Here is a 24,850-nt window from a genome sequence, read left to right as displayed (position 1 = left end):
TGTTGCCGTTGAGTCGATTCCGACTCATAGTGACCTTATAGGACAGAGTAGAACTGCCCCACAGGGTTTCCAAGGCTGTAAATTTTTACCGAAGCCATTGCCACACCTTTCTCCCTTCGGTTAGCAGCCAACCACTGTGCCACCAGGGCTCCTTTTATAGTGGTGGTGGTGGTGGTTCTTAGGTACCCTCGGGTAGATTCCAACTCATAGCGACCCCTATGTACAGCAGAATGAAACACTGCCTGGTCCTCTGCCATCCTTATAATCACTGCTATGTTTGAGCCCATTGTTGGAGCCACTGTGTCAATCCATCTCCTTCAATGTCTTGCTCTTTTTCGATGAGCCTTTATCAAGCACGATGTCCTTTTCCAGGTATTGGTCCTTCCTGATAACACGCCTAACGTAGGTGAAACAAGTCTTGCCATCCTCACTTCCAAGACAAACTTGTTCGTTCTTCTGGCAGTTCATAGTATATTGAATATCATTCACCAACACCATAATTCAAAGGCATCAATTCTTCTTCAGACTTCCTTATTCATTGTCCAGCTTTCGCACGCATATGAGGTGACTGGAAATACCATAACTTGGGTCAGGAGCATCTTAATCCTCAAAGTGACATCTTTGCTTTTGAACACTTTAAAGAGGTCTCTTGCAGCAGATTTGTCCAATGCAATACGTCGTTTGATTTCTTGATTGCTGCTTCCATGGGCATTGATCTAAGTAAAACTAAATCATTGACAACTTTAATATTTTCTCCATTTATCGTGATGTTGCTTGTTGTGAAGATTTTTGTTTTCTTTATGTTAGGTGTAATCCATACTGAAGACTGTAATCTTTGATCTTCATCAGTAAGTGCTTCAAATCCCCTTCACTTTCAGCAAGCAAGGTTGTGTCATCTGCATATCAAAGATTGTTAATGAGTCTTCCGCCAATCCTAATGCCACATTCTTCTTCATATAGCCCAGCTTTGGATTATTTGCTCAGCATACAGATCGAATAAGTATAGTAAAAGGATACAACCCTGATGCACACATTTCCTGATTTTAAACCATGCAGTATCCCCTTGTTCTGTTCGAAGGACTGCCTCTTGGTCTATGTAGAGTTTCCTCATGAGCACGATTAAGTGTTCTGGAATTCCCATTCTTCGCAATGTTATCCAGAATTTTTTATGATCCACACAGTCAAATGCCTTTGCATAGTTAATAAAACACAGGTGAACATCTGTCTTAGTCATCTAGCGCTGTAGAAACAGAAATACCAAAAGTGAATAGCTTTAACAAAGAGAAATTTATTCTCATACAATCTAGTAGGCTACAAGTCCAAATTCAGGGTGTCAGCTCCAGGGGAAGCCTTTCTTTTCTCTGTCTGCTGTGGAGGAAGGTCCCCATCATCAATCTCCCCTTGGTCGAGATGCTTCTCAGACCCAGGGACCTCGGGTCCAAAGGACGTGCTCTGCTCTTGGTGCTGCTGCTTTGTGCTATGAGGCGCCCACTCTCTGCTTGCTTCCCTTTCCTTTTATCTCTTGTAAGATAAAAGGTGGTGCAGGCCACACTCCAGGAAAACGCCCTTTACATTGGATCAGGGATGTGACCTTAGTAAGGGTGTTACAATCCCACCCTAATCCTCTTTAACATAAAATTACAATCACAAAATGGAGGGTGACCACACAATACTGGGATTCCTGGTCTAACCAAGTTGACACGTATTTTGGAGGGACACAATTCAATCCATGACAACATCTTTCTGGTATTCTCTGCTTTCAGCCAGGATCCATCTGACATCAGCAATGATATCCCTTGTTCCATGTCCTCTTCTGAGCCCGGCTTAAATTTCTGGCAGTTCCCTGACGATGTACTGCTGCAACCGTTTTTGAATTATCCTCAGCAAAGTTATTATTACTTTTTTGAAGCTTGTGATGTTTCTGGTTTTGTCAACATTTTAAAATCTGTAATGATTTCTTTTTTTTCTAAATAAATATATTCACTTTATTGCATAATTTTGTATAATTTAATTACATAATTTTGTGTTAATAATTTTGTATTCTTTTTCTAAAAATAGATCCCTACAAATTGTATGTTTCAGGCCCCACAAAACATAAGCCCCCATCCCCACCCCCTCATTCTGCAGATAAAGAACCAGGCCCATGGACACGGAAGTTTCTGGCAAAATAAAGGAAGAAGTTTAAAATATCTGATCAACAGAGGTTAGATCTGAATCTAGGTTTCAGGAAATCAATCACTTTCTGTAGGATAGAATAGTTATCTTTTCAGTAAAGAATACAAATGCATAGGGTATGATTCTCAATACACAAACCCAGGTATGCAACAAATGTAATTTTATGTTCTGTAATGCAACCTAGTTTTTACTCTAAACTCTATTCCACCAGGATGGAAGAAAATGCTTTATCAGAACTTTTGGGGATTCTCTCCCTGTCCCACCCCAATTTCTGCCACAGTTCTGGGGTCAAAGTACTGAGGAACAGGACCCATATGTTTCTTGGTCATCAGTGTACACGGGTTGTTACAGAGGTTTTACTTTTGTACCAATGTGGCCTTTTCAAGCACAGCAGCTATTTCCATGCCTTATTTAAAGCACAAGAAACCTTTTGTCAAGATAATTATAGAATTTGCAGCCTAAAACAATAGGTTGCTAAGAGTTTGGCCTGCAGAGTGTTGACAGACACCGGCTATTTAGGCTATTTATTCATCAAGTACCTAGTATATGTCAGGCACTGTTTTAGGCATTTGTGGATACATCAGTAGCAAAACACAAAGATCACTGCCTTCCTAGAGCTTACATTCTAGCAAGGGGAGAAAAACTAAACCATAACCATAATAAATAAGTAAATTATGTAATGACAGTATTATAAGTGCCTGTAATGGATTGAATTGTGTCCCCCAAAAATATGCGTCAGTTTGGCTAGGATCCTCCATATTGTGGTCTGATGCAATTATCCTATTATCTACCATTTTGTGTGTTGTAAATCCTGATCTGTATTGTGTTAATGAGGCAGGATTAGGGTGGGCTGTATCTTGAGTCACCACCCTTACCCAAGTCACTTAACTCAAGTTACTTAAGTCACTTAACTCAAGTTACTTCAGTCATACCTTTTATCTTACAAGAGATAAAAGGAGAGAGAAGCAAGCAGAGAGAGGGACCTCAACACCACCGAGAAAAGACAGGAGTGGAGTGAGTCCTTTGGACCTGGGGTCCCTGTGCTAAGAACCTCCTAGAACCGGGAGACACAAAGAGAGCTGTAACACCAGAGACAGCACAAGATGGCGAAACCAGGCAACTAGTGTGAGAAATGTAAGCTGACCCATGGAGGGAGAGAGAGCTGAGTGCCTTCAGGCAGGAGGCATCCTGGCAGATTGGGTGCCTTTGGGTGCTTATTGATGGAGCTAAAGAGCTTCTTAACACTTACCTGAGCAGGGCAGAGGCCAGGCCAAGGGGCCGAGGGGCTGAGGGCTGAGGGCCAGAGAGAGGCCTGCCTGCAGACAGGGCTGAGAAGAGGCTGTCCTAATCAACACGGACCTTCGTCCAGGGTCAACAAAGAGAGCCTTCCCTGTGAGCTGGTGATCTGAATTTGGGCTTCTAGCCTCCTAGAGTGGAGAAAATGGAGAAAAGATTGAAGTTGTTAAGGATTTCATTTTACTTGGATCTACAATCAACACCCATGGAAGCAGCAGTCAAGAAATCAAAAGACACGTTGCACTGGGCAGATCTGCTGCAAAAGACCTCTTTAAAGTGTTGAGAAGCAAAGATGTCACCTTGGGGAATAAGATGCACCTGACCCAAGCCATGGTGTTTTCAGCCACCTCATATGTATGTGAAAGCTGGACAATTAATAAGGAAGACCAAAGAAGAACTGATTATGGTGTTGGCGAAGAATATTGAATATTCCATGGACTGCCAAAAGAACAAATGGGTCTGTCTTGGAAGAAGTACAACCAGAATGCTCCTTAGAAGCAAGACTGGTGAGACTACGTCTTACATACTTTGGACATGTTGTCAGGAGAGATCATTCCCTAGAGAAGGACATCATGCTTGGTAAAGTACAGCGTCAGCGAAAAAGAGGAAGACCCTCAATGAGATGGATCGACACAGTGGGTGCAACAATGGGCTCAAGCATAACAACATTGTGAGGCTGGCAAGGACTGGGCAGTGTTTTGATCTATTGTTCATAGGGTCACTATGAGTCAGAACCGACTCGATGGCACCTCACAACAACAGCCTCCTAAACTGAGAAAATACATTTCTGTTTGTTGAAGCCATCCACTTGTGGTATTTATGTTATAGCAGCACTAGATAACTAAGACAGTGCCATAAAATGGAGTAGGGTTATTGAGATCAGAAATGCCAAGAGATGGGCAGGTAGGAATTACAGATATGGTAGGTATGGTAGACTTCATTAAGAAATGACACTTGTGCAATAACTTGAAGGAGGTGATGGATTGAGCAATGCAGTATCTAAGGAAAGCATATTCCAAGCAGAGGAGTAGCAAGTGCAAAGACCCTAAATTGGAGCATACCTGGCACAGATGAGGAACAATAAGAAGGCCAATGTGGCTGGAGTGGTATAAATTGAGTCAGAGTTATACATAGGGGTGGATTATCCAATAGGCAAAGTAAGCATGGTACTTACCTTGCTTACCAAATCATCTATAGTGAACAATTTCACATTTTTTCACCACATCAAAGATTCTGCTTCTAGGTATGGCTGGCATCTGTCTCTCTCCCAATCCCATAGCACCTTCCTACAGAATCAAAGCCCCTTTTCAAATTTATAATCCCTAACAGAGGTGGATGACCCAGTAAGCAAGGTAAGCACAAGCTTACTTGTGCTTACTTACTATAGATTACCTTGCTTACTTACTAATCTATAGTAAGTAAGGCTTACCTTGCTTGTTGGATTATCTGCCCTGATTATATAGAATGAAGTCAGAGAGGTAGTATGGTCAGAGCAAATCATGTAGGGCCTTGAACAACTTATAAGAATTTTGGCTTTTTGGCTCCAAAGGGAATGGGTAACCCCTATAGAAGAGTAATATAATCTGGTTTCCCTTTTTTCAGGAACACTGTGACTGCTCTATTTAAACTGTTGAGATTCAAGCGTACAAGCAGTGCAGTTAGAAGGCTCACACCAAAGTGATATCAGTGGAGGTAGTGGGAAGTAAATATATTCTTGGCTGCATTTTTTAAGTAGCACCAATAAGGTTTATTGGCAGATTGGATGTGGGGTTTAAGAAAAAGAGATGAGTCAAGAACAACTTCTAGGTTTTTAGTCTTATGCATTTTATCTATTGCCATGTAACAAATCACCCCAAAACTCAGTAGCTTAAAACAATATTAATCATACATTATCATTCATGTTTTCTGTGGGTCAGGAATTTGAGAGTAGCTTGGCGGGGCACTTTTGTCTCAAGGTCTTTCATGAGGTCAGCAAGGGCTACCATCATCTGAAGGCCTGACTGGGGTTTGAGGAATTACTTCCAATGTGACTCACTCACAGAGCTGACAATTTGGAGTTGGCTGCTGGTAGGAGGCCTTAGTTCCTCTCCATGTGGGCTCCTCCACATGGCTGCTCCTCCTCACAGCATGAGGACTGGCTTCCCCCAGAGTGAGCAATCCCAGTGACAGGGAGAGCCAGGCAAAAGCTGTATTCTTTTTATGACCTACCCTCATAAGTTACATAGCAATCACTTTCTTATAATAACACTCTATATTCAAGCCTCTGCCCTGAGTCCTGTGCCTCAGAGGGCCGTGTGCTCTGGAGGGCCTTCCTGGAACCAGCCAGGGCCAGCAATGCCATCAAGGCTGAGCCTAGACCAGGCCCTGCATGGGCCCTGGTTCCAGTTTCTCCCCTTCAGAACATTCTCCAACCTTTAATCCTAAGGAACTCTGGAACTTATGCCTGTGGGGTCATCCCAGAACCCTGTTACCAGGCCTCAGTTCCAAGAGGGTGGCCTGGTAAGCAGATCACTCCTGATGGCTGGTGAGTATTTCTTTTGTGCCCTCATGTGAGATTGGGTCTCCAAAATGACATGCTGATTTTGTGTGATTCTCACTCATGTCAGACACAAGGTGAGTTTAGGCTTCTGGGCTGCCAACACTCCTCCATCAGCCCCTGGGCTTAAGTCATGTATATGGATCCCCTGTGTTTGTTCTCCCCTGTCCATGTTCTGACTATGGAGCTGCCTTTGGTCCACAGCACCAGAGAACAAAGGGGTGGCAGCAGGCATCTTTTATCCCGTACATCCCTACTCCCACCAGTGGCACCCAGGGTGGTCATCCCCCCGCTTCCCAAGACTCCATGACATGTGTCAGTCCTCTGGGGGTAGCTTACCTTTCTCCTCCAAAGTCTCTTCCAGGGGCTTTTGAAACTGTTGCTCCACAGTGCCAATGGGCTCTTTCCAATTGATGTCTTCTTTTGTTTATGAATGATGTGGTGATACCAGGGCTCCTACTTTCTCCTAGTAGGAGTTATGAAATTAGGCAAGAATGGTACATTTGACAATAAAGAATATGAAGAGATGATTTCTAGAACCTGAACAGGAAGAGATGGTACCTGGAGACTATGAAGAGTTGTGGTTTAAAGACATGCTGTGATATGGATGATAAACTGATACCTCTTTCCTATCCATTATTCTAATTCTCCCTTAATAAATCATGATACTTCATTTAGGCCCATGAATCTTGTAAAACATTTTTTAATTGAGAAATAATCCACATGCCATAAAATTCATTCTTTTAAATCATAACATAATACTATGAAAAATTGCACTCCAACAAATTTGAAAACCTAGAGGAAATGGACAAATTTCTAGAAACACACTACCTACCTAAACTAACACAAACAGAGGTAGGACAAGTAAATATAAACCTATAACAAAAGAAGAGATTGAAGAGGTAATTAAAAACTCCCAATTAAAAAAAAGCCCTGGCCCTGATGCCTTCACTGGAGAATTCTACCAAACTTTCAGAGAAGAGTTAACACTGCTACTACTAAAGGTATTTCAGAGCATAGAAAAGGCTGGAATACTCCCAAACTCACTCTATGAAGCCAGCATAACCCTGATATCAAAACCGGGTAAAGATATCACAAAAAAGAGAATTACAGACCAATATCCCTCATGAACATAGATGCAAAAATTGTCAACAAAATTGTAGCCAATAGAATTCAATAACATATCAAAAAAATAATTCACCATGACCAAGTGGGATTCACACCACGTATACAAGGATGGTTCAACATGAGAAAACCAATCAATGTAATCCATCACATAAATAAAGCAAAAGATAAGAACCAAATGGTCTTATCAATTGATGCAGAAAAGGAACTTGACAAAGTCCAACACCCATTCATGATAAAAACTCAGCAAAATAGAACTAGAACAGAAATTCTTCAACATAATAAAGGCATTTATACAAAGGCAACAGCCTACATCATCCTAAATGGAGACAGCCTGAAAACATTCCCCCTGAGAATGGGAACCAGACAAGGATGCCCTTTATCACCACTCTTATTCAATATTGTGCTAGAGGTCTAGCCAGAGCAATTGGGCTAGAAAAAAAAAATAAAGGGCATCCAAATTGATAAGGAAGAAGTAAAAGTATCTCTATTTGCAGATGATATGATCTTATACGCAGAAAACCCCAAAGAATCCACAAGAAAACTACTGGAACTAATAGAAGATTTCAGCAAAGTATCAGGATACAAAATAAACTACAAAAATCAGTTGGATTCCTCTACACCAACAAGCAGAACTTCGAAGAGGAAATCACCAAATCAATACCATTTACAATAACTCCCAAGAAGATAAAATACTTAGGAATAAATGTAACCAGAGACGTAAAAGACCTATACAAAGAAAACTACCAGACATTACTGCGAGAAACCAAAAGAGACCTACATAAGTGGAAAAACATACCTTGCTCATGGATAGGAACACTCAACATTGTGAAAATGTCAATTCTACCCAAACCAATCTACAGATACAGTGCAATCCCTATCCAAATTCCAAAGGCATTTTTAAATGAGATGGAGAAACAAATCACCCATTTCATATGGAAAGGGAAGAGGCCCCAGGTAAGTAAAGCATTACTGAAGAAGAAGAACAAAGTGGGAGGCCTCACACTACCTGATTTTAGAAGCTATTATACTGCCACAGTAGTCAAAACAGCCCGGTACTGGTACAGCAATAGATACATAGACTAATGGAACAGAATTGAGAATCCAGACGTAAATTCATCCCCCTATGAGCCGCTGCTATTTTACAAAGTCTCAAAGTCCTTAATTGGGGAAAAGACAGTCTCTTTAACAAATGGTGCTGGCATAACTGGATATCCATCTGCAAAAAACTGAAACAAGATCCATAGCTTACATCATGCACAAAAAGTAACTCAAAATGGATCAAAGACCTAAATATAAAATCTAAAATGATGAAGATCATGGAAGAAAAAATAGGGACAATGCTAGGAGCCTTAATACATGGCATAAACAGAATAGAAACCATAACTAACAATGCACAAACACCAGAAGAGAAACTAGGTAACTGGGAGCTTCTAAAAATCAAATACTTATGCTCATTAAAAGACTTCACCAAAAGAGTAAAAAGACAACCTTCAGACTGGGAAAAAATTTTTGGCTACAACAAATCCGATTAGGGTCTAATCTCTAAAATCTACAAGATACTGCAAAACCTCTACAACAAAAAGACAAACAATGCAATTTAAAAATGGGCAAAGGATATGAACAGGCACTTCACCAAAGAAGACATTCAGGCGGCTAACAGATACGTGAGGAAACGCTCACAATCATTAGCCATTAGAGAAATGCAAATCAAACCTACAATGAGATACCACAATCTCACCCCAACAAGGCTGACACTAATCCAAAAAACAGAAAATAATAAATGTTGGAGAGCTTGTGGAGAGACTGGAACTCTTATACACTGCTGTTGGGAATGTAAAATGGTACAGCCTCTTTGGAAATTGATTTGGCGCTTCTTTAAAAAGCTAGAAATAGAAGTACTATATGATCCAGAAATCCCACTCCTTGGAATATATCCTAGAGAAATGAGAGCTGTCACACAAATAGATATATGCACACCCATGTTGATTGCAGCACTGTTCACAATAGCAAAAAAATGCAACAACCTAGGTGCCCATTAATGGATGAATGGATAAACAAATTATGGTATATTCACACAATGGAATACTACACAAGGATGAAGAACAATGATGAATCCAAGAAACATCTCATAACATGGATGAATCTGGAAGGCATTATGCTGAGTGAAAATAGTCACAAAAGGACAAATATTGTATGAGACGACTATTATAAGAACTCAATAAAAAGTTTAAACATGGAAGAAAACGTTCTTTGATGGTTACGAGGGCGGTGAGAAAGGGAGAGGGGAATTCACTAACTAGATAGTAGACAAGTATTATCTTAGGTGAAGGGAAGGACAACACACACTACAGGGGAAGTCATCACATCTGGACTAAATGAAAAGCCAAGAAGTTTTCTGAATACAACCAAAGACTTTGAGGGACAGAGTAGCAGGGGTGGGGGTCTGAGGACCATGTTTTCAAGGGACATCTAGGTCACTTGACATAACAAAGTTTATTAAGAAAATGTTCTGCATCCCACTTTGGTGAGTGGCGTTTGGGGTCTTAAAAGCTAGCAAGCAGCCATCTAAGATGCATCAATTGGCCCCAACCCACCTAGAGCGAAGGAGAATGAAGAACACCAAAGACACAAGGAAAATATTAGCTCAAGAGACAGAAAGGGCCACATAAACCAGAGACTCCATCAACCTGAGACCAGAAGAACTAGATGGTGCCCAGCTATCACCAATGACTGCCCTGACAGGGAACACAACAGAGAGTCCCCAACAGAGCAGGAGAAAAATGAGGTACAGAACTCAAAGTCTAGCAAAAAGATCAGACTTAATGGTCTCAGTGAAACTGGAGGGACCCTGGAAGACATGGCCCCAAGAGTCTCTGTTAGCCCAGATCTGAAACCATTCCTGAAGCCAATTCTTTATTTATTTTTATTTTTTTGAGCGGCAAGAGTTTTATTATATATCGATCTGTAGGAGACAGATGGGAATAGATTCCTCAAAAAAAAACTACCTTCCTGAACTGGAGGCTGGCTGGAGTTTTTATAGGGACAGGATCATGAGTCTTAAGAATTTGTGGAATGTTAGTTCCTCCTCAAGGTGGTCAGGGTGGTCATGTCCCAGACAAGTTGACCTTTTACCGGCATTCCTGAAGGTTGCCTGACGCCATCCTGATTTCTGGTCACAAGATGGACGCTTTGTTTGGTCTTTCATTCCTGGATTATTATCACATGTTTTCTACCCTGGACATCGGTTAATCTCAAAGTTTTTATAAAGACTGGAATGGGAAGAAAAAGAAAGATCATGAGACAATGGGGGGGTTAGCAATGGGGAAGTAATAATGGTGAGCCGGACCTATGCAGCCTCTTCCAAGGGGAGGAGGGAGGAAGGACACTGAAGCCAACTCTTTAGACAGAGTAGACTGGACTATAAGACATAAAATGATACTCGAAAAGAGTGTGCTTCTTAGCTCAAGTAGATACATGAGACTAAACGGGCAGCTCCTGTCCGGAGGTGAGAGGAGAAGACAGAAAGGGACAGGAGCTGGTTGAATGGACGCAGGAAATCCAAGGTGGAAAGGAGGAGTGTGCTATCACATTATAGGGAGAGCATCTAGGGTCACATAATAATGTGTGTATAAATTTTTGCATGAGAAACTAACCTGAGCTGTAAACTTTCACTTACAGCACAATAAAAGAAAAAAACAGATAGTATTAAAAAAATTCATTCTTTTAAAGTGTACAGTTTAGTGGTTTTTAGTATATACACAGAAGGAGCCCTAGTGGCACAATGGTTAACTGCTTGGCTGCTTACCGGAAGGTTGACGGTTCAAACCCACCCAGCGACTCTGTGGGAGAACGAACTGGCAATGTGCTCGCATAAAGATTATAGTCTAGAAAACCCTATGGGGCAGTTCTACTCTGTCACATAGTGACTTAGTGGCACCAAATAACGACAAGTACATACACAAGGTGGTACAACCATCACCACTACTCCCATCAGGAGATTGAGTCTTATGTCCCCACCCCTTGAATTTGGACAGGCTTATGACTACTTGTACTAATAACGTACAGAGAAAGTGATGTTGTTTGACTTCCAAGGCTGGGCTGTAAAAAGCCATATAGCTTCTGCCTGGGTCTCTTTGGAACAATTGCTCTTGGGACACTTCCTCTTGAGACACTCTCTCTCAGAACCCAGCTGCCATCTTGTGAGCCTAAGCTACTTGAAGAGGCTGTGTGTAGGTGTTCTAGTCAACACTTCCAACTGACCCTAACTTTGAGTCATCCCAGCCCATATACTTGACTTGTGAGTGAAGGAGACTTCAGTTGATTCCAGCCTTCAAATAATTCTAGCCATGTAGTCACCCCTGGCTATTCAAGCCTTCCCATCTGATACCCTGCTGTGCTGTGTCTAAATTCCTGTCTTACAGAATCCATGAGCCTAATAAAATGGTTGCTGCTTTAAGCCATCAACTTTGGGATGGCTCAATAACTAGAACAGAGTTCTTCCTACAAATCAATAAGAAAAAGACCAAAACCAAACATAAGAATGGGCAAAAGGCAATTTACCCAAGACAAAACCAAAATGGCCAGGAAACATATGAAAATATGTTCAGTCTCACTAGTGATCAGGAAAATGCAAATTGGAGACAATGGTATACCATTTCACACAAGATTAGCCAAATCAAAAAGTCTGACAACTCCAGTATTGGTGAGGAAGTAGAAAAATGGGAAATCATATACTACTGGTGGAATGGAAAATTAGCATAACCACTTTGGAGAGCAATTTGTTAAGATCTAGCAAAACTGAAAACGGTACCCCATGACTTCTAGGTGTAGGTTTTAGTGCATATGTGTGAGAAGTCATACCTAAGGATGTTCATTGCAGTATTTTTTGAAATAACAATGAATTAGAAGTAATCCAAGTCCACCAAAGGGTAAATGAACGAACTGTGGTATGTTTATACCATGCATTCCCAATACGGGCAATATAGGGGGTGAAATTAGTCCTTTGGGGACCAAAAATCTTACATATTACAATGGTTAAGGACCGTCCAAAGCCAACTCTACCCAATAAAATCATATTCCTTAGTATTTCCCCCATTAAGAAGAAATCAATATTAATTTAAATTTTCTCCTTGGGTGACGATAATAAAACAAAGATTGAGAAACATATTTATACAATAAAAAACCATGCAGCTATACTAGATCTATGTGTCAACATGACTACATCTTTAACACAATGTTGAGTGAAAATAAATTACCTAATGTTACATTATAATGGGACCATATTACATGTAACACTAGGTAATTTGTTTTGTAAATTTAAAATAGCTCCCAGAACAATAACATATAATTTATTAATATATACACAGCTGATGTTTTAAAAACTTGGACTGCATAAACACTAGATTCATGATGATAGGTGCCTCTCGGGAGAATGGGAGGTGAATGAGAATAAGGAAAGGAAGCGTCAACATATCTGAAACAAAAGTAATCAAATCTTCTGTGATTCTAGCAGAGCCTGAGTGAGTGCTGAGGATCCTCTGCCCTCCATTGCCTCCGGTGAGGAGGTTGAGGCTACTAAGAATCATGTTCTTAAGACCTTCTATTCCATATCTCCCACTATTGATCTTCACGAATGCAATGTTTATGATGTGAAAGATGATTCAGGATTCTAGGAGGGTCATCCTTACTCCCAGGACCCTAGGTAGAGCAAATGGTTTGCACTCGACCGCTAACTTAAAGGTTGGCGGTTTGAACCTACTCGGCAGTACTGCAAAAGATGGAGCCTTCTACTCTGTAACACATGGGGTCTCCACAAGATGTGATGAACTCAATGGCAACTAACAACAACAACTTCCTTGCCGCTATCTCCACACCCTGTATTTCCTGGAGACAGCCAGTTAAGACCACACCACTTTCAACCACATCAGCCGTAAGCAAAGATGTCCCTATCTGCTTCTGGCAGTGCCCTGGCTCAGGCCCGGCACCTCTATGGGAAGGACACTAAGGTTTTGGAGCAGCCAGTAGCTGTGCAGAGTGTGGACATTAATGGGTGCCTTTTCCAGTTCCTGGTGTTACAATGGAATACCACACATCTGGCCTCTAGCTAGAGCATCAAAAATACGGCCTGGCTGGATTCAAACCAGGTCCTTTGTCAGCATTTTAGTGTCACACAGTGATTAAAAGAATGTGGTTGTAGAACCTGTTGGGCCAACTGGTTTTCAGCTGGAGACGTTTGGGAAGTTTTTTTTTTTTTTTTTTTTTTTTTATTGTACTTCAGGTGAAGGCTTACAGAACAAATAGTTTCTCATGAAACAGTAGTACACATACTGTTTTATGACATTGGTTAACAACCCCACAACATGTTAACCCTCTTGGGAAGTTTTTAGCTCTGTATTTGGACAGTCTGTATGAGCAGAGGACTGTTCTGAGGCCTCAGTCCTCTTCCCTGTCTCCCACTGAAGATCCTGCATCTTGGGCAGTGCCTGGGACCTGCCCCAGCTCTCATGTAGCCTGAGAATAAAGAGCCCTTCAAGTGCACTCAAAAATAAATAAATAAATAAAATAAACTCTTAATTGTTAATTCTGAGCAATGGGCACATGACATTTATTATTATTATTCTCTGTGCTTTTCTATTTTTTTTTAAAACTTTTCAAATGGAAATAAAATAAATGTTAATATAAAAAAAAGAATATTTCAGAACCCAGCAATAACACTCATGGGCCCAAGGAAAGCATTCACGGGGATATGTTCGAGAATGTTCAGAGTAGAATTAAATGTAACAGGAAAACTAAACAGTAAACAGCCCAAATGTCTACTCATGGAAGAAGGGATAAATAAAATAGGATACAGCTATAGAATGTACAACAGTGAAAATGAATGAACTATAGCTACACACAGCAACAGGACTCACTAAGATAAGGCTGAGTGAAATCATAGAATATATACAATGTGTTTCCACCTTTATGAAGTATAAAAACAAGTAAAATTATATTGCTTCAGGATGCATATAAAGGCCAAACTATGAAGAAAAGCAAGGACATGAGAAACCAAATTCAGAAATGTAGTTAAAACTAAGCAGGTGGATGATGGCATCAAGAAGCGTAAATAGGGAGCTTGGAAGCTACTCATAATGTTGTTTCTTAAACTGGATTGTGAGAACATGAATGTTCATTCTATTCTCGTTCTTTAAAATTTACTTATTCATTATATTATTGTATTTTAATAAAATATTTCATAATAAAAAAAAGAAGAATATTTCTCCTTGTTTTAGGTATGTGTTAAGTATATCTGTTTTGAGTGGATCTGTGTGGATGGAATCCAATTTAGGAATATGAGATGGTATGAGTGGATGAAGCCGGCAGGGTTTGTTTGTTTATTTTGTTTCTTTAACAAACCCTGCCTGCTTCACCTACCCATATTATCCTCCTGAACTCTGAAGGTGTTTGAGTTTGCCTGGCCCCAAACCCTCTGCTCTTAGGATCCTACACACCTTCTCCTCTCTCTCCTGTCCTCTCCCTAGTCCAGGGGAGGGAAACTCTTTTTAGTTTGGTGAACGTTCTTCTCCCTTATTATTTTTGGCCAAGACACGTTGCCTATGTCCTTGAATATCTTGCCAAGAGAGCAAAGTGTTTACCAGGTATTGTTTGCCCATCAACTCTACCCTGCTTGCCACATTTCCCCTGAGACAATAAGCCAACTAACTGCTTGATAGGGGAAAATAGAAACGGGATAAACGGGAATATCTCAAGATGTTATTTAAGGCACCTGACTATAGCCACGATGCTTGGAGTGCTCACTATGTAATATGCACTGTACTCTAGATCTTTTAGAATGTTGTAAAATCTAAACTCACAAGATTCCTAAATTGATCTTCATCTTTTTTTTCCTTGCATCTTTATTTGTGCATGTCAGTGTCTACTCTTCTTTCATACTTGATTTTCTTATTTTACTCCCTAATGCCAAGCTTGGAGCTCTGCTGGCACAAATGGTTAAATGCTCGGCCGCTAACCAAATCCACCCAGTGGCTCCAAGGGAGAAAGACCTGGTGATCTGCTTCTGTAAAGACTACAGCCAAGAAAACTCTATGGAGCAATTCTACTGTATCAATTGGGGTTGCTATGAGTCAGAATCAACTCGATGGCACCTAACAACAAAAAAAAAACAATGCCAAGCTAAATTATACATAATCCATCTAACAAGGAAGCCTGGAAACTGGCTTTCCTAAACTATAGAAATATTCTTAGGAAATGGCCCAAGGAGACTGTTCTATGTAGACCAGGGGCCCAGGGAAATGGCTATCACCCAGTCCACACTGAAAATCCTTTGCATGCATATGTCCAAAGTAAAGTTAGGGGACAACATGTAGGGTGACTAACCAGTGGTTGCCTGGGTTCGAGAGGTTTCCTGGGATGCAGGACCTACAGTGCTAAAACTGGGACAGTCCCAGGCTAACCAGGATGGTTGGTCACCCTAAACATGGGATGGAGTGGGGGGTGGAGGAATAGGTGGGGAAGATCTCAGAGAAGAGGAGAAAGCTTGGTGAGCTCCTCTCACAGAAATGTATTGGGAGGAAAATTCTGTTGGGTTTCCAATTGTTTCAGAGAGCATAGATGCCACTAATGACGAAGAAGCAAAATTAAAAGATTTTTGGAAGATTTCTTAAGCTTTGTAACTTCCTCATATTTGTAATTTGTTATCCCTTCTCTGTTTCTAATTAGTGAGAAGTAAAACTGTTATGGTTTGAATTATGTCCCCCCAAAAATGTGTGTAACAATTTGGCTGGGCCATGATTCCTGGTATTGCGTGATTTTCCTGTATGTTGTAAATCCTGCCTCTATGATGTTAATGAGGGAGGATGCGTGGCAGTTGTGTTAGTAAGGCAGGACTCAATCTACAAGACTGGATTGTGTCTTGAGGTAATCTCTTGAGATATAAAAGAGAGAAGTGAGTAGAGAGACAGGGGGACCTCGTACCATCAAGGAAGCAGTGCCAGGAGCAGAGCGTGTCCTTTGGACCAGGGTCCCTGCGCTGAGAAGCTCCTAGTCCGGGGCAACACTGATGAGAAGGCCAAGAGAGAGAGAAAGGCTTCCCCTGGAGCTGACACCCTGAATTTGGACTTTTAGCCTACTTTACTGTAAGGAAATAAACTTCTCTTTATTAAAACCATCCACTTGTAGTATTTCTGTTACAGCGGCACTAGATGACTAAGACAGAAACCCCTCTAGTTATAGGTTATTTTAATTTTCTTTTACTTTGCTTTCTACAATACTAGCTAAGTATCAGTTTGACTTAGTATATATTGTATTCAAGATGCTTTACATGTATTAACTTAATTAATCCTCACAACCACCTTGTGAGGCAAGAATAATTATTACATTGCAGATGAGGAAACTGAGTCTCAAACAGTTTAGTAAACTGTCCAATGTCACATAGCTTGAATTTCAGCTCTGGGTGTCTGATTCTGGAGCCCATACTCTTAATCTTTGTACGCTATACTGTAAAGTTTTGTTTTGTTTTAATAAATAAAACCTTTCAAAGAAAATGGCAATTGCTTTTGAGTTTAAGGGAAGAGTGGGAAGAAGGCGGATGGAGAGGAAGGTGTGAAGACTAACAGAATCTGCATTCCAGAAGTCAGGGATGAGGGCATGGAAGAGTTAAAGAGGAGATAAGAAGGTAGAGCAAAAGGTTAAGCTCTCAACTACTAGCTGAAAGGTTGGTGGTTCAAACCCATCTAGAGGCACCTTGGAAGACAGACCTGGCAACCTGCTTCTGAAAGGTTACAGCCTCGAAAACCCACAGCAGTTCTACTCTGCATGCATGGGGTCGCCATGAGTTGGCATTGCCTCCACAGCAACTAACAGCAAAGGGAGATTAGACAGGAAAAGGGGAGGCAACTTGGGCATGACTTGGGGCCCTAGTTTAATCTTAACTTTAGGGAGACCAGTGTGGTTCACCAACAAATAAGGATAGACATGGCTTTCCTGAGGTCACGTCCTGGATTGGGAAGTGAAGGGGAGAGGGGCAGAAGAATGAAAGTGCTGCAAGGAGGTGGAATCAGTTGACAGAAGAGAGACTCTGGGCTTCTCTGGAGACTAAGAGTAGGGCATCCATGAGCTGGCCTCAACTCTTCAGTCTTATTTATTCCTTCACTTCTCACCAGAGAGTCAGAATGGCATGGGATCCCGAGTCCAAGGCCTGGGTTCAGTCAGGAACATCACTTACTAACTATATGAACTTGGATATATTACTTAACTTCTTTTAGTTTGTTTACTCATCTATAAAATGAGGATAATGATAGTATCTCCCTCCTATTGTTATTGTAAGGATGAAATCAGATAATGAACATGAAAAAATATAGTAAATTATAAAACACTACAAATATGTCGCTATTATCTAATAGTTAACTAAGTCTTGTTGATTCTCTCTCAGGTATATCTCTCTCTCCAACTTTACTTCTCTTCATCCCTCTGTCTGGATTTGGTTCAGGCCCTTATCATCTCCATATCATCTCTGTAGGCCTCTCTGTTTTCTCAAATGCTTAAATAAACAACAACAAAAAAAAAACCCATATTTGAGTAAAGAATCTTTCCAAAGAGCATACTTACAAATTGTGTGGGACACAGAATTATCTACAGAATAAATGGCAAACTCCTCAGCTTAGCACAAGGCTCCTCTTGAACTTCATTTGACCTACCTTTTAGCTTTATCTCCTGTCCTCCCACTACACACCCTACACTTCAGCCTCACTGAATTCTTACCATAGCTCAAACATTCCCTGCTTTCATAGGTCTCCGTTTTCACGTGCACTGTTCCCCCATCCAGGAATGCCTTTTTCCCTTCCCGATCACCCTTCCTCTCATCTTCTCATTGCACTATTCTCACTTTTCCATCTGGCACATCTATTCGTCCTTCAGCCCTAGCTCATGTATTCCCTTTTCCCTAAACCTTTCCTTTACAGTTCCATGCTGAGTTCTCTCAGTAGCACTTTGTACACTTCTCTACTGCAACACTTATTACACTGTTTTGAGATCATTTCCCACTAGACTGTGAGCACCTGGAAGAAAGATGCCTATTCATCATTGTATCTTTCTTAGTACTTGAAACAAGTAGGCCTTGGATATATATTTCTTAAATAAGCAAACAAATAAGCTCACAGCCCAGACAAAACATACACAAAAATTAAACAACCTAAGGCAGTTGAGGAACCATGAGTTGCATAGCTGGATATCATCCACGGCACCTAGCACAGTATCTTGCATACAGAAGACCCTCAGTAAATGTTGAATTAAGCTCCAAATGAAAAGTAGAGAAAATATGAGTCATGATCATTTAAATTTGGGAGAACTCCAAAATGAGATTTAAAATCTGGCACTCACCAATATAACACCAATGACCCTGTTTGGGTGCCTTCAAACTTGGTTCATATTCCTCCTCTCTACCTTGACTCACCTGCCTCAGACTGCGATTTCCTTTGAAGTCAAGGTGTCTCTTATTTATCTTTGTGTCCTGTATTCTTTCTCTATCTACTGGTCTCTAGCCAGCTGCTTTGGACATGATAAACCCACTGCTGTTGAGTCAATTTTGACTCATGGTGACCCCACAGGGTTTCCAAGGCTGTAAATTTCTACAGAAGCGGACTGCCACATCTTTCTCCCGTGGAGCCACTGGCGGTTTTGAACTGATGAACTTTTAGTTAGCAGTCGATCACTTTAACCACTGAGCCACGATAGGTACCCAATAATTGTGCTGAATTTTGTTAAAAACTAAAGATTACGCTGAGCCTGGGTAGGATTTGTATGGGTAGGTGTCTTAGGCTGGGTTCTCTAGAGAAGCAGAAGCAGTAAAGTGTATAACTATATATATAGAAAGAGATTATGTCAAGGAAACAGCTCACATGATTGTAGAGGCTAGAACGTCCCAAGTCCGTGGATCAGGATAGAGGCCTCTCCCAAGTCACACGGCCACAGAAGCTGGCAAGCCCAAGATCAGCAGGTCGGAGAGCAGGGCTCCCACTCCCAGGCTGTGCAGATTGACAAATCCAGGTTCGGCAGATAAGCTGACAGCTCAAGTCCCAAGAACAGGAGATGAGACAACAGGAAGCAGCCACAGGATCCAGAGAGAGCAAAAAGCCAGAACGTCTGCTTATATACAGATGCGGGCCACACCTCCAAGGAGACTCCCTTTCATCTGATTGGCTACTTACAGTATATTCAATCATGGGAGTGATTACATTAAAACAGTGAGAATCATGGCCCAGCCAAGTTGACACACAATCTTAACCATCGCAGTAGGGTAGAAGGAAGCAGGGATCTAGATTAGGGACACAGCAGGATTGTATTAGTTTCGTATGCTGCTAATTACCACAAACTAAGTGGCTCAAAAGAACACAGATTTATTATCTTACAGTTCCAGGGTCAGAGGCCTGAGAATGGTTCTTATGGAGCTAAAATCAAGGTGTTAGCAGGGCTGTGTTCCTTCTGGAGACTCTGGAGGAGAATCCTTGCCTTTTCCAGTTTCTAGACGCTGCTATATTCCTTGGTTCGTGGCTCCATATAACTCCAACTTCTGCTTCTGTCATATCACATCTCCTTCTCTCAAGGATCTTTCTGATTACTTTGGGCCTACCTGGATAATCTAGTATCATCTTCCCATCTCAAGATCCTTAACTTAAATCGCATGAGCAAAGTCCCTTTTGCCATGAAAGGTAACATATTCACAGGTTTTGGGGATTAAAATGAGGACATCTTTAGAGGCTGTTGTTCTGTCTACCACAAGCAACAAAGTTGAAGACATAAAAATGAGCAACTAATGTTTGAAGATGGACATTTCTAGCTGAAGTATAGGGTTAATTTGAAAGATTAGGGCCAGGAAAAACAGATTGAAGAGGCACTGAAGTTTGGAGATGATACAGACCTTTGAATACCAGATTGAGAAATTTTGGCTTTATCCTCTAGGAAGTAGGGCTGCATTGAAGATGTGTGAGTAGGGAGTTAACAATGAAAGCAGTAACCCTAGCAACCCCCAGAAGACCCTGCAGTTCTGTATGTACATTTTGTGGTTAAGCTTGAGGCAAGCAAAACTGAAAATAAAAGGCTGGGGACCAAGAGACCACACAAGAGTGAATACACTGCTGTTTACTGTCCTATCAAGTCTCCTTTTTCTGTGAGATGTTCCTTGAGAATCCAGGTAAATGACTGATGAATTTTTTCCCCTCTTGAATTATTACTTTTTTTTTGTCTAGTAGAAGTCTTCAGCCTTCTTATAATCCCTCTGCCCTACAAGAGTCTGCTACAGCAGCTGGGAGAGAGTGTGTTTAGGGTAGAAGGAAGGGAAGAGGGGGTAAGATTGCGAGTTAATTGATTGTCCACCTGACTGGAAGAGGCGGAGCTTCACGGGAGAACGTTTCATTTGTCCGGAAAGACAGGGATTTCACTTTTTGGTTGTAAATAACAGAACCCCAACTCAAAGAATTTAAATAGCATATGTAAGTAGGCTGATGATTTCCAAATTTATATTACCAGCCTGGATCTTCAGATTCATATATATCCAATTGCCTTCTGGATATCTCTATTTCGATGACCAATAGGTAAATCAAACTCAGCATAGCCAAAATCCTGTTTCTGATCTTCCCTTTGCAACTCTCCCTCATCAAATCTGCCCCTCCCATAATCTTCCCCTATTTTAGTTAATGAAAACACCATCCTTCCGGTTGCTCAGGCCAAATACTTTGGAATTATCTCTTTAATTCACCCTCTACATTCAAAGTGTCAAGAAATTCTATTGGCTCTCCTTTAATCTGACCATTTCTCTCTACCTCTACAGCTACTATCTTTGTCCAAACCACCATTATCTCTCACCTGGATTATTGTCACAGCCTCCTAACTGGTCTCCCCACCAATGCCTCTATTCAGTCTTTTTTTTTTTTTATTGTTGTCGTTTAAATGAAGTATACATTTCAAGTTAGTCTCCCATAGAAAAATTTATGCATACATTGTTGTGTGACCCTAATTGCTCTCCTCTTACTGTGATAGCACACTCCTCCTTTCCACCCCTGATTCCCCATGTCCATTCAACCAGCTCCTAACCTGCTCTGCCTTCCCATCTCACCTCCGGACAGAAGCTACACATTTAGTCTCTTGTATCTGCTTGAGCTAAGAGGCACACTCCTCACGAGTATCACTTTATGTCCCACAGTCCAGTCCAATCTTTGTCTGAAGAGTTGGCCTCGGAAATTATTTTAGTTGTGGGCTGATAGAGAATCCGGTGCCATGCTTTCGAGGGTTCCTCCAGTCTCATTCAGACCATTAAGTCTAGTCTTCTTACTAGAATTTGAGTTCTGCACCCCACCTTTCTCCTGCTCCATCAGGGACTCTCTGTTGTGTTCCCTGTCAGGGCAGTCATTGGTGGTAGCTGGGCACCGTCTAGTTCTTCTGGTCTCAGGCTGATGAAGTCTCTTGGGCTAATACTCTCCTTGTGTCTTTGGCGTTCTTCATTCTTCTTTACTCTGGGTGGTTGGGACCAACTGATGCATCTTAGATGGCCGCTTGCAAGCTTTTAAGACCCCAGACGCTACTCACTGCAGTAGGATGCAGAACATTTTCTTAATAAACTTTGTTATGCCAATTGACCTAGATGTCCCCTGAAAGCATGGTCTCCAGATCCCTACCCTTGCTACTCTGTCCCTCGAAGTGTTTAACTGTATTCAGGAAACTTCTTAGCTTTGGTTTAGTCGAGTTGTGCTGACTTTTCCTGTAGTGTGTGCTGTCCTTCCCTTCACCTAAGATAATACTTGTCTACTATCTAGTTAGTGAATAATCCTCACCCTCCCTCCCCACCCTCGTAACCATCGAAGAAGGTTGTCTTCTGTGTTTAAACCTTTTCTTGAGTTCTTATAATAGTGGTCTTATACAATATTTGTCCTTCTGTGACTGACTAAATTCCCTCAGCATAATGACCTCCAGATTCCTCCATGTTATAAGATATTTCACGGCTTCCTCATTGTTCTTTATCATTGTGTAGTATTCCATTGTGTGGATATACCATGATTTGTTTATCTATTTGTCCATTGATGGGCACCTAGGTTGTTTCCATCTTTTTGCTATTGTGAACAGTGCTGCAATGAACAGGGGTGTGCATATATCTATTCCTGTGATGGCTCTTATTGCTCTAGGATATATTCCAAGGAGTGGGATAGCTGGATAGTATAGTACTTCTATTTCTAGCTTTTTAAGGAAGCACCAAATCGATTTCCAAAGAGGTTGTACCATTTTACATTCCCACCAACAGTGTATAAGAGTTCCAGTCTCTCCACAACCTCTCCAACATTTATTATTTTGTGTTTTTTGGATTAATGCTAGCCTTGTTGGTGTGAGATGATATCTCATTGTAGTTTTGATCTGCATTTCTCTAATGGCTAATGATCGTGAGCATTTCTTCATGTGTCTGTTAGCTGCCTGTCTATTCAGTCTGTTTTTAATGCAAAAGCCAGAGTAATCCTGTTAAAACATAAGTTAGATCATGTCACTCCTCAACTCAAAACCCTCCAATGGCTGGCTACTAAACCTATTCAGAGAAAAACAAAGTCCTTACAATAGCCTACAATGCCCTACACAATGTGGCTTCTGGTTACCTTTCTGACCTCATCTCTTACTACTTTTTCTTGCTCATTGTACTCCAGCCACACTGACCGCCTTGCTGTTTCTATAACACAGTAGGCGTGTTCTGCACTTGACATTCCCTTTGCCAGGACCATTCTTTTCCCAGATATCCACATGGCTTACGCCCTCACTTCTTTCAGATCTGTACCCAAATGTTACCTTATTAGTGAGGCCTTCCCTGATCATCTTATTTAAAATTGTAACTCTTCTCCCACTTCTACCCTCTTTTCAGTTTTATTTTTATTAGCATTTGTCACTAACATCTATACATTTTACTTATTTAGTTTACTATCTACTTCTCTTCCTCCCCAGAATGTAAATTCTCTGAGGGCAAAATGTACATCCTTTTTGTTCAGAAACGTATCTTCAATACCTAGAACAATATCTAACATATAGTATGCTTTTCAATAAATATTTGTTGACTAAATTAATGAAAAGTCTAGGTGATAATTTCAGGTAAAACATGTCATTAGAACTCTGTCTCTATCTCTTAGCTTTGTTTTCCTCTGCATTGGCTTCATTATCAAAAAAGCTTGAGAAATGATGTCTGATGGCAAGATGGCCACTATTAAGTCCACGTTTATATTTGAACAATTTAGCAACACTAATGGAATGACAGCGCCTCTTCCCTGATTGTAAAAGTCTTGGAAATGAGTCTTATAGTCTAGGCTTGGGTCAAATGTCAAGCCCTAAACCAGTCTCCGAGGTAAGGTAAGAAAATGCTGTGATTGTTCAGCCTAAGCCATGGGGCCTCATGGAATGGGGGTGAAGTTTAGCTCCACTTGGTCTGAGAACAGGGGAGCTGGGTTACCTAAAAGAATATGAGGTGCTATCACTGGAAGAAGGTGGATGAGTGCTAGGCAAGCAAAAACAAATGTCCACCATATCATCAGTGATGACCCACCAGCCCACCAAGCCCAGAACAGCATTCTTTTCTTGCCTGTCCATTTTCACATCCACTTAGAGGAACCTCTGGACTTTGCTAAGAGCCTCACTTCCTAAATGCCCTTTCACCTGTCTCTGTCAGTTAAGGTCCTCGCTATCCCTCAATACCTATCCAGTTCAAATATGATCTCCCTCATAATGACCCCCAAAAGATGAGGTCCCTTGCCCTTTTCTGTGTATCCTAACCGTTTCTACTTCTCTTGTAGCTAGCTTTGCACAATGTGTCCTATATTATATCTATCTGTATACATTGTGAGTTCTTTGTAGAAAAGGGCTGGGTCCATTTCTGGGCCCCCAGTCCTGCGCCTCAAACCCGCCTACGACCGAGACCACTCAGTGCTCATCTGGGCCGCTAGGGCGCGCTCAGTGCCAGGCGCGAGGCCGCAGAGGGCGGGAGGCGCTGTGATTGGCAGATGCGGCTGTCAATCGGGCGTGGACAGGGGTGGGTCGGGTCGCCCAAGAAGCCTGAGGGAGGGAGGCGGGGCCTGCATGAATGGGGCGCGCGGCGCGGGCTGCAGTCGGCGCTCGTGGGGAGCCAGAGTCCCGGCCGGGAGTGGGTGGGAGGAAGCGAGGAAGGAGGAGGGAGAGAGCACGGGGGGTGGGGGCGGGGGCGGGGGCGGGAAGGGGCAGCGCCGGGACGGCGCGCCGAGAGCAGCGAGGTGGCGGGTGTGAGCGAGAGCCGGGCGCTGTCGTGCCGGTCGTTTGGGGGCTGCTGTCCGCTGCACCGCCTCCGCCCTCGCCGTGCGCTGTCGTCTGCGGGACCCGAGAAGCCCCCGGCGCCCCCAGCGGGGCCGAGGAGTCGGACTGGGGTAGCCTGCGCTGAAGGAGGAGCCGGGTCCGCGGACAAGCCCAAGGCCCCCGGACTTGGAGGTGGGAGGCTGAGGCCCCCAAGGGGGCCCCGCCAGGATGGGCAACCTGGAGAGCGCCGAGGGGGGCCCAGGCGAGCCGCCCTCTGTCCCGCTGCTGCTGCCGCCCGGCAAGATGCCGATGCCTGAGCCCTGTGAGCTGGAGGAGAGGTTCGCCTTGGTGTTGGTGAGAGAGCTGAGCCCGGCGCCTTCCCCCTCCTACCAACCCCCGGTCGGGACGCTCCGGGTGGGACTTTGTGCGGATTCC

At 42.2% G+C, this 24,850-nt stretch overlaps 1 protein-coding gene and 1 pseudogene across 1 annotated transcript in view; both read left to right on the top strand.

The window, feature by feature from the left end:
• Positions 1–12,544: 12,544 nt before the first annotated feature.
• LOC101355655 (39S ribosomal protein L37, mitochondrial-like) lies at positions 12,545–24,560 on the top strand (annotated as a pseudogene).
• Positions 24,465–24,850, top strand: part of FMNL3 (formin like 3) — a 56,545-nt gene continuing 56,159 nt past the window's right edge. The window contains exon 1 of the mRNA XM_004388301.2: positions 24,465–24,769. Coding sequence (XP_004388358.1) covers positions 24,644–24,769 — 126 coding nt within the window. The 5' untranslated portion in view covers positions 24,465–24,643. The remainder of the gene's footprint in view (positions 24,770–24,850) is intronic.

Source organism: Trichechus manatus, unplaced genomic scaffold (genome assembly GCF_000243295.1).
Source record: "Trichechus manatus latirostris isolate Lorelei unplaced genomic scaffold, TriManLat1.0 scaffold00209, whole genome shotgun sequence".
In the NCBI taxonomy this organism is placed as follows: domain Eukaryota; kingdom Metazoa; phylum Chordata; class Mammalia; order Sirenia; family Trichechidae; genus Trichechus; species Trichechus manatus.
This window is presented reverse-complemented; position numbering and strand designations above follow the sequence as displayed.